The sequence below is a fragment of the Pristiophorus japonicus genome, chromosome 3, assembly GCF_044704955.1.
Source record: "Pristiophorus japonicus isolate sPriJap1 chromosome 3, sPriJap1.hap1, whole genome shotgun sequence".
NCBI classification, from domain to species: Eukaryota; Metazoa; Chordata; class Chondrichthyes; family Pristiophoridae; genus Pristiophorus; species Pristiophorus japonicus.
This window is the reverse complement of record NC_091979.1, coordinates 56,627,474-56,640,715: the sequence shown is the minus strand read 5'-3', so window position 1 is coordinate 56,640,715 and position 13,242 is coordinate 56,627,474. Positions and strand designations below refer to the sequence as shown.

At 42.0% G+C, this 13,242-nt stretch overlaps 1 protein-coding gene across 1 annotated transcript in view; it reads left to right on the top strand.

The window, feature by feature from the left end:
- The window catches only part of kynu (kynureninase), a 295,567-nt gene extending 286,786 nt beyond the window's left edge, over positions 1 to 8,781 (top strand). The window contains exon 13 of the mRNA XM_070873566.1: positions 8,644 to 8,781. Within this exon, the coding sequence (XP_070729667.1) occupies positions 8,644 to 8,781 (138 nt within the window). The remainder of the gene's footprint in view (positions 1 to 8,643) is intronic.
- Positions 8,782 to 13,242: the final 4,461 nt, after the last annotated feature.

Sequence of the window (13,242 nt, the reverse complement as noted above, 5' to 3'; positions counted from 1 at the left end):
TAGTTGTTGACCCCTATGCCAAGGGAAATAGGTCCTTCCTATCCACTCTATCTAGGCCCCTCATAATTTTATACACCTCAATAAGGTTTCCCCTCAGCCTCCCGTGTTCCAAAGAAAACAAACTCAGCCTATCAAATCTTTCCTCATAGCTACAATTCTCCAGTCCAGGCAACATTCTCGCAAATCTCCTCTGTACACTCTCCAATGCAATCATATCTTTCCTTTAAGGAACAGCCTTAGAGAAAAAGACCTCATTTTTGTCACAGTGAAGATTGATTCATCTGCACAAGGGTACACATTTATAGACACAGAAATTTGAATTCAAACAATCTCCGTGCCACATAAACAGGTTCCAACCTTGTATGGAATTTGATTTCCTCTGCTATTCTTCAAGAGCAAATTCAAATCCTCAAAATTCAGTAAGAACTTGGACAGTCAACCCCATTAAATGAGCCAGTGCCATTATTGCTTTTAAAGTTTTGAAAAATTGCAAATATAGCATTAGGTATATTGAACGTTTTGAATGGCACTATCTGTTCTGAGCTTTGCAGGAATGCAGAATGTTACGGCTGACACAATTAGCATGGCCAGGGGCCTGTGTCACAATAACTTTTCTACTTGAAGAAATGGGCAGGTATTCCAGCACAGAGTATCTTCAACAAATGGGATACCCGCATACAGGTATAACATCCGAAATCCTCGAGAATGAGTCCATGCCGGTTTTTGAGTTTTTCCGGATTTCAGACAAGAAATACAATAATCTGAAATCCGTAATCCTCGACCGAATCTGTGCCGGTTTTTGGGTTTTGCTGGATTTCAGACAAGAAAATCAATCTATGTATCAGTTCCTATGGACTGGAGGGTAGCTAATGTAACGCCACTTTTTAAAAAAGGAGGGAGAAAGAAAACGGGGAATTATAGACCGGTTAGCCTGACATCAGTAGTGGGGAAAATGTTGGAATCAATTATTAAAGATGAAATAGCAGCGCATTTGGAAAGCAGTGATAGGATTAGTCCAAGTCAGCATGGATTTATGAAAGGGAAATTATGTTTGACAAATCTTCTAGAATTTTTTGAGGATGTAACTAGCAGAGTGGACAAGGGAGAACCAGTGGATGTGGTGTATTTGGATTTTCAAAAGGCTTTTGACAAGGTCCCACAAGAGATTGGTGTGCAAAATTAAAGCACATGGTATTGGGGGTAATGTATTGACGTGGATAGAAAACTGGTTGGCAGACAGGAAACAGAGAGTCGGGATAAATGGGTCCTTTTCAGAATGGCAGGCAGTGACTAGTGGGGTGCCTTAGGGCTCAGTGCTGGGACCCCAGCTATTTCATGAGGCGGAGCAGCAGCGTGTGGAGGAGTATAAAAGGCCCAGCGTCATCCAGGAGCCAGCAGGGAGTTCGTGAGATGGAGCGGCAGTGTGGGGAGGCCTAGAAAAGACCCAGCATCGTCCAGGAGCCAGCGGGGAGTTCGTGAGATGGAGCGGCAGCGTAGGGAGGCCTAGAAAAGGCCAGCCAGTGCAGCTGCAGCAGGGAGAGAAGGCAAAAAAGAAGTAGAAATAAATCGAAGGGTGACATCACAGCCAAGGGGGTAAGTGATTGGCTGATGATTGGTGAGTAGTTTTTCTTTTTCTTTATCTTTATCAGTAAGTAACCTTTAGCATTGTTGTTGCCAAATTAAGTTAATCTAAATGTTAAGTCATGGCAGGAGAGCTCGGACACGTGTTATGCTCCTCTTGTGCGATGTGGGAAGTCAGGGACGCTTCCAGTGTCCCTGATGACTACATGTGCGGGAAGTGTATCCGCATTGTGGCACTGGAGCTGTGGGTGGATTTACTCTGGAGCATCTGCGAAACTGATGGTGTCATTGATAGCATGTTTAGTGAGTTGGCTACACCGCAGATAAAAGGTACACAGCCAGATAGGGGATGGGTGACCAATAGGAAGAACAGTGGAAAGAAGATAGTGCAGGGGTCCCTTGTGGTCATCCCCCTGCAAAACAGATACACCACATTGGGTACTGTAGAGGGGGATGACTCAACAGGGGAGAGCAGCAGCAGCCAAGTTCACGGCACCGTGGGTGGCTCTGCTGCATAGGAGGGCAGGAAAAAGAGTGGGAGAGCTATCGTGGTAGGGGATTCTATTGTAAGAGGAATAGACAGATGTTTTTGCAGCCATAATTGAGATACCAGGATGGTATGTGGCCTCCCTGGTGCAAGGGTCAAGGATGTCTCAGAGCGGCTGCAGGACATTTTGGACAGGGAGGGTGAACAGCCAGTTGTCGTGGTGCATATAGGTACCAACGATATAGGTAAAAAACGGGATGAGGTCCTACAAGACGCATTTAGGGAGCTAGGAGCTAAATTAAAAAGTAAGACCTCAAAAGTAGTAATCTCAGGATTGCTACCAGTGCCACGTGCTAGTCAGAGTAGGAATCGCAGGATAGCTCAGAAGAATATATGGCTTGAGGAGTGGTGCAGAAGGGAGGGATTCAAATTCCTGGGACATTGGAACCAGTTCTGGGGAGGTGGGACCAGTACAAACCGGACGGTCTGCACCTGGGCAGGACCGGAACCAATGTCCGTGGGGAAATGTTTGTTAGTGCTGTTGGGGAGGGTTTAAATTAAATGTCTGGGGTATGGGAACCTATGCAGGGAGACAGAGGGAAGTAGAATGGGGACAGAAGCAAAAGATAGAAAGAAGAAAAGTAAAAGTGGAGGGCAGAGAAACCCAAGGCAAAAATCAAAAAGTGCCACATTACAGCAAAATTCTAAAAGGGCAAAGAGTGTTAAAAAGACAAGCCTGAAGGCTCTATGCCTCAATGCGAGAAGTATTCGGAATAAGGTGGACGAATTAATTGGCATCACGGAGACATGGCTCCAGGGTGATCTCGGCTGGGAACTCAACATCCAGGGGTATTCAACATTCAGGAAGGCTGGACAGAAAGGAAAAGGAGGTGGGGTGGCATTGCTGGTTAAATAAGAAATTAACGCAATGGTAAGGAAGGACATTAGCTTGGATGATGTGGAATCGGTATGGGTGGAACTGCGGAATACCAAAGGGCAGAAAACGCTAGTGGGAGTTGTGTACAGACCACCAAACAGTAGTAGTGAGGTTGGGGACAGCATCAAACAAGAAATAAGGGATGTGTGCAATAAAGGTACAGCAGTTATCATGGGCGACTTTAATCTACATATTGATTGGGCTAACCAAACTGCTAGCAATACGGTGGAGGAGGATTTCCTGAAGTGTATTAGGTATGGTTTTCTAGACCAATATGTCGAGGAACCAACTAGAGGGCTGGCCATCCTAGACTGGATGATGTGTAATGAGAAAGGAATAATTAGCAATCTTGTTGTGCGAGGCCCCTCGGGGAAGAGTAACCATAATATGGAAGAATTCTTTATTAAGATGGAGAGTGACACAGTTAATTCAGAGACTAGGGTCCTGAATTTAAGGAAAGCTAACTACGATGGTATGAGACATGAATTGGCTAGAATAGACTGTCGAGTGATACTTAAAGGGTTGACGGTGGATAGGAAATGGCAAGCATTTAAAGATCTCATGGATGAACTGCAACAATTGTACATCCCTGTCTGGAGTAAAAATGAAACGGGGAAGGTGGCTCAACCGTGGTTAACAAGGGAAATTAAAGATAGTGTTAAATCCAATGAAGAGGCATATAAATTGGCTAGAAAAAGCATCAAACCTGAGGACTGGAAGAATTTTATAATACAGCAGAGGAGGAAAAAGGGTTTACTTCGGAGGGGGAAAATAGAATATGAGAGGAAGCTTGCTGGGAACATAAACACTGACTGTAAAAGCTTCTATAGCTATGTGAAGAAAAAAGATAAGTGAGGACAAACATAGGTCCCTTGCAGTCAGATTCAGGTGAATTTATAATGGGGAACAAAGAAATGGCGGACCAGTTAAACATATACTTTGGTTCTGTCTTCACGAAGGAAGACACAAATAACCTTCCGGAAATACTAGGGGACCGAGGGTCTAGTGAGAATGAGAACTGAAGGAAATCCTTATTAGGCGGAAAATTGTGTTAGGGAAATTGATGGGATTGAAGGCTGATAAATTCCTGGGGTCTGATCGTCTGCATCCCAGAGTACTTAAGGAAGTAGCCCTAGAAATAGTGGATGCATTAGTGATCATTTTCCAACAGTCTATCGACTCTGGATCAGTTCCTATGGACTGGGGGGTAGCTAATGTAACACCATTTTTTAAGAAAGGAGGGAGTGAGAAAATGGGTAATTATAGACCGGTTAGCCTGAAATCAGTAGTGAGGAAAAAGTTGGAATCAATTATTAAAGATGGAATAGCAGCGCATTTGGAAAGCTGTGACAGGATCAGTCCAAGTCAGCATGGATTTATGAAAGGGAAATCATGCTTGACAAATCTTCTAGAATTTTTTGAGGATGCAACTGGTAGAGTGGACAAGGGAGAACCAGTGGATGTGGGGTATTTGGACTTTCAAAAGGCTTTTGACAAGGTCCCGCAGAAGAGATGGGTGTGCAAAATTAAAGCACATCGTATTAATGTACTGACGTGGATAGAGAACTGGTTGGCAGACAGAAAGTAGAGAGTCCGGATGAACGGGTCCTTTTCAGAATGACAGGCACTGACTAGTGGGGTGCAGCAGAGCTCAGTGCTGGGACCCCAGCTATTTACAATATACATTAATGATTTAGATGAAGGAATTGAGTGTAATATCTCCAAGTTTGCAAATGACACTAAGTTGGGTGGCGGTGTTAGCTGTGAGCAGGACACTAAGAGGCTGCAGGGTGACTTGGACAGGTTAGGTGAGTGGGCAAATGCATGGCAGATGCAGTATAATGTGGATAAATATGAGGTTAACCACTTTGGTGGCAAAAACATGAAGGCAGAATATTATCTGAATGGCGGCAGATTAGGAAAAGGGGAGGTGCAACGAGACCTGGGTGTCATGGTACATCATTCATTGAAAGTTGGCATGCAAGTACAGCAGGCGGTGAAGAAGGCAAATGGCATGTTGGCCTTCATAGCTAGGAGATTTGAGTTTAGGAGCAGGGAGGTCTTACTGCAGTTGTACAGTGCCTTCGTGATGCCTCACCTGGAATATTGTGTTCAGTTTTGGTCTCCTAATCTGAGGAAGGACGTTCTTGCTATTGAGGGAGCGCAGCAAAGGTTCACCAGACTGATTCTCGGGATGGCAGGACTGACATATGAGGAGAGACTGGATCGACTGGCCCTGTATTCACTGGAGTTTAGAAGGATGAGAAGGGATCTCATAGAAACATATAAAATTCTGACAGGACTGGACAGGTTAGATGCAGGAAGAATGTTCCTGATGTTGGGGAAGTCCAGAACCAGGGGACATAGCCTAAGGATAAGGGGTAAGCCATTTAGGACTGAGAGGAGGAGAAACTTCTTTACTCAGAGAGTCGTTAACCTGTGGAATTCTCTATCGCAGAGAGTTGTTGATGCCAGTTCGTTGGATATATTGAAGAGTGGGTTAGATATGACCCTTACGGCTAAGGGGATCAAGAGGTTTGGAAGGAAAGCAGGAAAGGGATACTGAGGTGAATGATCAGCCATGATGTTATTGAATGGTGGTGCAGGCTCGAAGGGCTGAATGGCCTACTCCTGCACCTATTTTTCTATGTTTCTCTGTTTCTAATAGTCTGAAATCCGGAATCTTCGACCGTATCCGTGCCGAATTTTGGGTTTTGCCAGATTTCGAACCTTGCCCCTTGTCGATTCACAATGCTTCTCACCGCTGCCGATTCCAGCCGCCCGTGGCCCCCCCGGCACTGTGTTTTTTACCAGTTTCCTCATCCCTCTCTGCCTGACGTCGCCATCTTGGCCACCTGAAAAATTTCGGACAATTACTCCGGACAATTCCGTCTGGAATGCACAAAATATCCAGTTTTCGGACAATAATTCCGCATTCCGGACAACTCCATCAGCTATGCACAAAATGTCTGGTTTTCGGACAATTCCAGTTTTCGTAGTTCCGGATTCGGGAAGTTGCACCTGTACTAATTTCATTGCTTTCCTTCAAAACAAAAGGATTTGTTGCAGGATCCTGGTCAAGAAGTCTCTCAATTCCTGGAATAATAATCCCTGTTTTGTTCCTTCTGTTTGCACTCATTTCCCATCCCATTCAGGTTTTCTAATGATTTTGTGAGGATACTTTAGTTCTGCGGCCTTCAGATCCCATACAAATAGGACCTCTGATTACAAATAGAAGGCAGCATAAAACACCACTGCACAACCTCCATTTAATGACTTGGTTCTGAAGAGTCTATGCCTGACTGAACTCAATTTCCTTGCTTTTGTCATAGAACCCTTTAAACATCTTGAAAAATTTCACCTTGAAGGACTATGTTATTAAGTGAAAAAACATGGTGCTTTATCTCTGATTACAACCTCCTGCAATGTGACATTTTGGGTATCTTGTCATGCTGACAGATCTTACTTAATTAAGTTCTGTCTTTGACGCATTAAAAGCTCCTGTTATAGTTGGCAGGAAATTCACTTTGTAAATTCATTAAGAAGGACTGCCAAAGTCAAACCAATTATCTGGCAGCTACTAACATGCGGTAATTAGAATTTTGTTTTTTTTAATCAAATGTATGTATATTTGAAACCATATTTTCATTTTTGTTATTTGTTCTCAGGATGTGGCAACACTGTAAACGTTTCCATGATTTTTTTTGCTTAAAATTAATTCTTTGCTTGCAACTATTGGTATGCAAGGTTGAACAGCTGAAGGCTTGGTTGATCCATGTTCCTTGAGCAGTATGGTGTGTGCATTTGTCCTTTTGCTTAAAATTGTGTGAGTTTCAGCAAATCATGATGTTGGCATTTTACCAGCGCACTCTTGTTTCTTCACATGAAAGGAAGAATCACTTTCATTAATGTTTAGAGTATTAACATTCTATATAGGTAAAACAAAGATATTTGTCAGTCTCTCCAACAGTTTGTTTCCAACGAAAGCAAACCTCTTGTAGATTCACCACTGAACAGAAGTTAGCAAATCTATATTATGTCTCTTTATGACTGGTCATCAAGAAAAGTGAAGACCAATTCTACCTGTGCCAATTCAAAGGATAATATATGGAGCATTTCCCTTGGTGGCATTTCTAAAGCATTCATAATGTAATGTATTGACCATTGCTGTCTTGGTGTGGTGGTTCCAGATGATGAGTGCTTTACTGAAACCTAGGGGTTCGATTTTAACCCTACTCATCTGGCAGAAACTGAGCAGTTAAAAACAAATCGGTTATTTACTCACTAAGATACCCACCATTCCCTGCATTAACCTGCAGGGTTTTGCAGGCAGATAGGCGCTCACCTAAAGCAGGTGGGAACCTCATAGATTTATGCAGATCGGGGTCCTATTATGCCAAGGACCACAATGCTGTTTTAACTGAGGCCTGAGCATGGAAGCCACCACAACTTTCACGTTAGGCAGAAGCAGGTTTGGAGCTGGTCTGAAGACAGAGGAGGCCCTTCAGCCCAGCTAAAGTCTAAAACTTTCATTTGTGGGACCCGGAAGCGCAGGAGTGTTCCTCTGGGCCTATCAAGAAGATCTATGGCTTCACTGTCCTGGACTCCTTGTCCACTGCCACCCATTTCCCCACCAACCCCCTCTACCCCCCACCGCCACCTTTTCTCTGTTGAGAACCTCCCAAAACCCCCTCCCTGCTACTTACTTGGAAGTTGGCGAGCGACCAAGGATTGGCCAATCTTTGTTTGCCAACAGCCATTTCAGACAAGAAGTAAACTGTCGGCATTTAAATGAGGCCTGGCAGTTGAAATCGCTGTAGTCTCCTTCTCCCTCTGCTAAATGGGTACCGATCTAGCTGGAGCAGTTTACCACCAAAAACCTATTCCAAATTAAAATTAGCCCTCTGGTCTTAACATTTAATTCACGGAGATTGGCTCAATTATTTTGTACTGTCTGGTATAAGTCAATTGTTTAACGAAATAAGAAAAATGTGACAAAAGCAAAATACTGGAAATCTGAATGAAAAAGAGAACATGCTGGAAATACTTATAGCAGGTCAGGCAGCATCTGTGGAGGGAGAAACAGAGTTAACAGTTCAGGTCGATGAAGAAAAATATTAGATTGCATGTGTGGTATTTCTCATTATTTGACATCCACGCTTAATGGTTCCTCACTCCCTTCCCTAATATTAATTTTCTTTTTGATTTGTGCAACTTGGAGCTTTCTATAAAAATTATCTGAGAAATCATGAATGTAATACATTGTAATGCATTCTCTAATTTCCCTCCCAGTCTCTGCTATTTCTTCCAGCAAAACTCAAAGGTTTGGCTCAAGATAAGCTATATCATCGAGAAAGGGAAGAGTATCTGACTAAAGCACACATGTGTCACAAAGCTCCCATTTTGACTCTCTCCCCTAAATGTTTTTATTTGTGTCCATTGGGCAAAGGAGCATGCAGTCATGTCTAGAAATTGAATGAAAGTAAAAGATAATATCTAGCAATTTCTTAAACTCTCTAGAAATTGAATGAAAGTGAAAGATAATATCTAGCAATTTCCGAAACTATTCATTGCTTTAAACTCATCAACTTTATTTATTCATGTAAAATAATATATTGTATTTCCCCTTTTCCCACAGTCTGACAAGCGGGAACCAAATGTTCTACGAGTCGCACCTGCACCTCTTTACAACTCCTTTTATGATGTGTATAAATTTATCAAAATATTGAATGAATCACTCCAGGCTTCAATGTACCCTGTCAAGGATGGGGTGTAGGATACGCTAGGTCGGATTTATGCAACCAGTACTACCCAGCTACAAAATAGATTTTTCATATAGAATGGTGATGTGACTAAATATTTTCTGCTTCTTACTGTCTATTTAATCTTATTGGGGTGATTTTTCTAGCCATCAGAAATTAGGATTTTAAATGAAGGAAGTATTTGTGTAAAATAAATCATTTACAAATGTAGAAGAACATAAGAACATAAGAAATAGGAGCGGGAGTAGGCCATTTGGCCCCTCGTGCCTGCTCCGCCATTTAATAAGATCATGACTGATCTGACCTTGATCTCAACTCCACTTTTCTGCCTGTTCCCCATAACCCTTGACTCCCCTATAGTACAAGAATCTGTCTATCTCCACCGAGAATATATTCAATGACTCAGCCTCCACAGCTCTCTGGGGTAGAGAATTCCAAAGATTCACGACTTTCTGAGAGAAGAAATTCCTCCTCATCTCCATCTTAAATGGATGACCCCTTATTCTGAAACTATGCTTTCTAGGTTTAGATTCCCCCACAAATGGAAACATCCTCTCTGCATCTACCCTGTCAAGCCACCTCAGAATTTTATATGATTCAATAAGATCACCTCTTATTCTTCTAAACTCCAATGAGTATAGGTCCAACCTGCTCAACCTTTCCTCATAAGACAACCATTTCATCTCAGGAATCAACCCAGTGAACCTTCTCTGAACTGCCTCGAATGCAAGTATATCCCTCCTTAAATAAGGAGACCACCAATGCCCTGTACAGATGTAGCAGGACTTCTCTGCTTTTATACTCCATCCCCCTTGCAATAAAGGCCAACATTCCATTTGCCTTCCTAATTACTTGCTGTACATGTATGCTAAATGTTTGTGTTTCATGTACGAGGACACCCAGATCTTCCTGTATCACAGCATTCTGTAGTCTCGCTCCATTTAAATAATACTCTGCTTTTCTATTCTTCCTACCAAGGTGGATAAGCATTGCAGATTTCTCTTAGATTGTCAGTTTAGCAGATCAAACACAAACAGGAAGAAAAGCCTTTGGACCCTGATCAGAGATAAACCAGAGACCGATCCATGTGTGCTGATCAAGAAATTTCAGAGCTTCAACTCATATAGCAACCATAAAAGTCCATTTCACTGCTGCTGAGGTGTCAATCATTGTGAAAGAAATGGTAGTCAGGAAAGCTGCAATTTTTACCTCAGACACACATCTCTCTAATCCATAAGGCAGAAAACAAATCAAATGAACACATCAACACCAGAGTCCACATTACATTCATAACAATTCTATTGTAAGAAAACTAATTGAAACCTAGTCTTTAGCTGCTAGGTATCCAAAACCATGGTTGAACTTTGTTGAGTACACATGATAGATCCATAAAACTGATGAATGGATGAAATCATCATCTGTGCCAACATACCCTCTGTTATCTGTACTTCTGGTTAGGCAAAGGGGAACAGCAAGTTTAGATAACAGGAATAAAAATGGGAATACTGCATTTGAAAAGGGAAAAGCAGATGAAAAAGATTGTACATCAAACCATATTCTTGTGCTTGTTCATTTTACCCCATCCTGAGCTGTTAATGCAGCAGACAAGAATGCCAATGGTTTGCTTCATCATGGAGCATGTTCTTTTTTGTGCCGAGCTGTCCCATATTCTACCAACATCTGTGGATTATTTACTGGGAACATGAGCTCCATTTTCAGGCCTTAGTGTATGTCTCTCAACCACCAACCTTTTAGTCAGTCAGAATATTCAAATGCCATAGGTGGCTGAGAATGAAAGATTTATGCATTGATCTCTGATACTCTGCATTCATGTGCAAGATCCTTCATTGTGGAGGACCAACCACTTGCATGTTGATTTGAACAAAAGCAGTTGCAATTAATCCTCATAATGAGATTGGCCTTGTGTGCTCAGATTTCCACATGAGATGATCAAATATTCAATGAAACATGATGGTTTCTGCGTGGTTGGGGTCAGAGGTCGAAGTACATGGAGTGGGGGGTATTAGGGTAGAAATTGTTTAGCGGCCAACTATGGGCACGAAACAATGCGTGCCTGAAGAGATCAACCCGGGGGTTATCCGTTATCCAAATGCTTCATTCCAGTTTCGGCCAGTTGCCTCGTCAGATAAGCATTCATCAGGTAAGCTCTGGATAGTGGGGAAGAGAATGAGAAGGGGGCTAATGCAGGTAGGCATCAGCCCTTGGCAGTGCTGTGCAGCCTGGAGGAGCACTCCTATTCCCCCTGGTTCCACAAAGAAGTAAGATTAATAAGATTGAATTAACTTTTGCATGGCAGACTCTTTAAGGACCATTGATTAGGCCGCATTACAATCCAAAAAACTGAGCAAACCAGGCCCGCTGCCAGCTCCACTTGGTGCCAAAGAATATCATCGCAAGGCCTCTAAACATATATTAGATACCTCATTAACATATTCAAGGGTCCTGCCACCTGTTTTCGAAGGCAGCCAGGGAGGTCTGAATGTTCGAAAACAAAATATTGCGGATGTTGGAAATCTGAAATAAAAACAGAAAGCGCTGGAAATACTAAACAGGTCAAACAGCATCTGTGGAGAAGGAAACAGAGTTAACTTTTCAGGTCGGTGACCTTCTGCCAGAACTGGAAACAGTTAGAGATGTAACCGATTTTAAGCAAGTGCGGAGGCAGGAAAAGGGGGAGGGGAGGAAAGAACAAAAGGGAAGATCTGTGATAGGGTGGAAGGCAGGAGTAATTAAATAAGTTGAGTCCAGAAGGCTGTAAAGTGCCTAATCAAAAGATGAGGTGCTGTTCCTCGAGCTTATGGTGAGATTCGTTGGAACGTTGTAAGGTCAAGGACAGAGAGGCCAGAGTGAGAGTGGAGCGGAGAATTAGAATGACTATCAACCGACCCAAAATGGCATCAGACGTATTTCAGGCACCCTTGGAGATCGGTTCAATTTCACCCTGAAATTGGTCCTTTTTGATCCTGCATAGAAAATGGGAAAAATAGGGACAAATTTCTCCCCTATTGTCTGTTAAAGTCAGTAAGTGTGATTGAATGGTTGCGATGGATAAATATTCTGGAATTTAAATTATCAGACAGAACTTTATCTTCAAGCTTAATAAACAGAGTATTAACCATGTTACAATAGACTGTATGTGGTCTCTTAAACAGCATGCTTAATAGTTTAATTAACTTTTCCCATTCTATGCTATATCTTCATAGAGTCAATGATACATAAGATCTTGGGAAATACATCAAAAGCATCGAAATGTTGCTGTCTCTCCAAAATTGCTTCCCACCTCTGTAAATGACGAGTCCGTGACCCCCTCAAACAGTACATCAGTCACATCTTGACTGCAGGTGGGCATTGTACACTTCCAAAGTTATAGCTACAACAGCTGCTATCATTTGACACGATTCAGTAAACTCCTCTGAGAGAGCCTCAACCTAATTATGTGCTGCATGAATCCCAGTTGTGAGCTTATGGTCCTTCCCTCTGAAGTAGTCTTCTCTGAGACTTCCATTCATCATCAGAAGGGATGGTGACGGCTGTTCGGAGCAACAGCCATCTTGTTGTTCTCTCGTCTAATCGAGATAGTATTGATGCCTGAGCTGAGCTAATGGCAAGATTTGCTCAGGCTCGTTAAGTAATTGAGCACTGCAGTGTGGTGCACTTTAATTGGAATTACACACATTTCATTAGTATTTTCACTGTAAATTTAAAAACAACAGTGTAAACTGACTCAACAGTAGACAACTTTTTGAGAGTAACATTTAGAGTCTGCACTGTCAGCAGTGGATCGTTCTTACTGGCAGCAACTATTGGAACATTGTGGGCAGAGTGCCATTGGTGGGTGAGGTGACCCACTGATAGCATGAACGAAATTACTCTCATTTGGTCTGCACAGTTATTTCCAGAGGTCAGTGGGCAATCAAAAATAGATCAACACCTGGAAAATCATCCTGGAAGTGTTTGAGGTTCAGTATATATTTTTTACCAATCTGACAGTAAATTGTCACATAGAAAACTGTTTTAAAGCATCATTTGTAATGTCCTGTATCATGAATTAATAGAATTTTGTAATCTATAAGATCTTTATAATTCCAATTTCTAGTGCTTGTTTTCACTCCAGTAATGCAATTTCTCATCTTTGAGTAACTTGTAACTCTGTTTTAGTTCTGTTTGTATTGTAAAACTAACTTAATTGGCTATGATTATCCTACATCCCTATCATATTTAATTTTTAATAATACCCATATGTTTTAGGAATTGTCATGACATGAAATATGTCATTAGCAGTTTCTTCAACCTGGAGGTTTCTTGCCAGACCACAGATTGCATGGGATGAAATATTTTGGAAAATACAGGCAGAAGAAAAGATTATTACAGCAATTGGCTATGTGCAATATGTTTTTTAATCTTTGTGCTTTTTTATTTTCAATGGAAAATGTGGGTTTTACTGGAATATATTG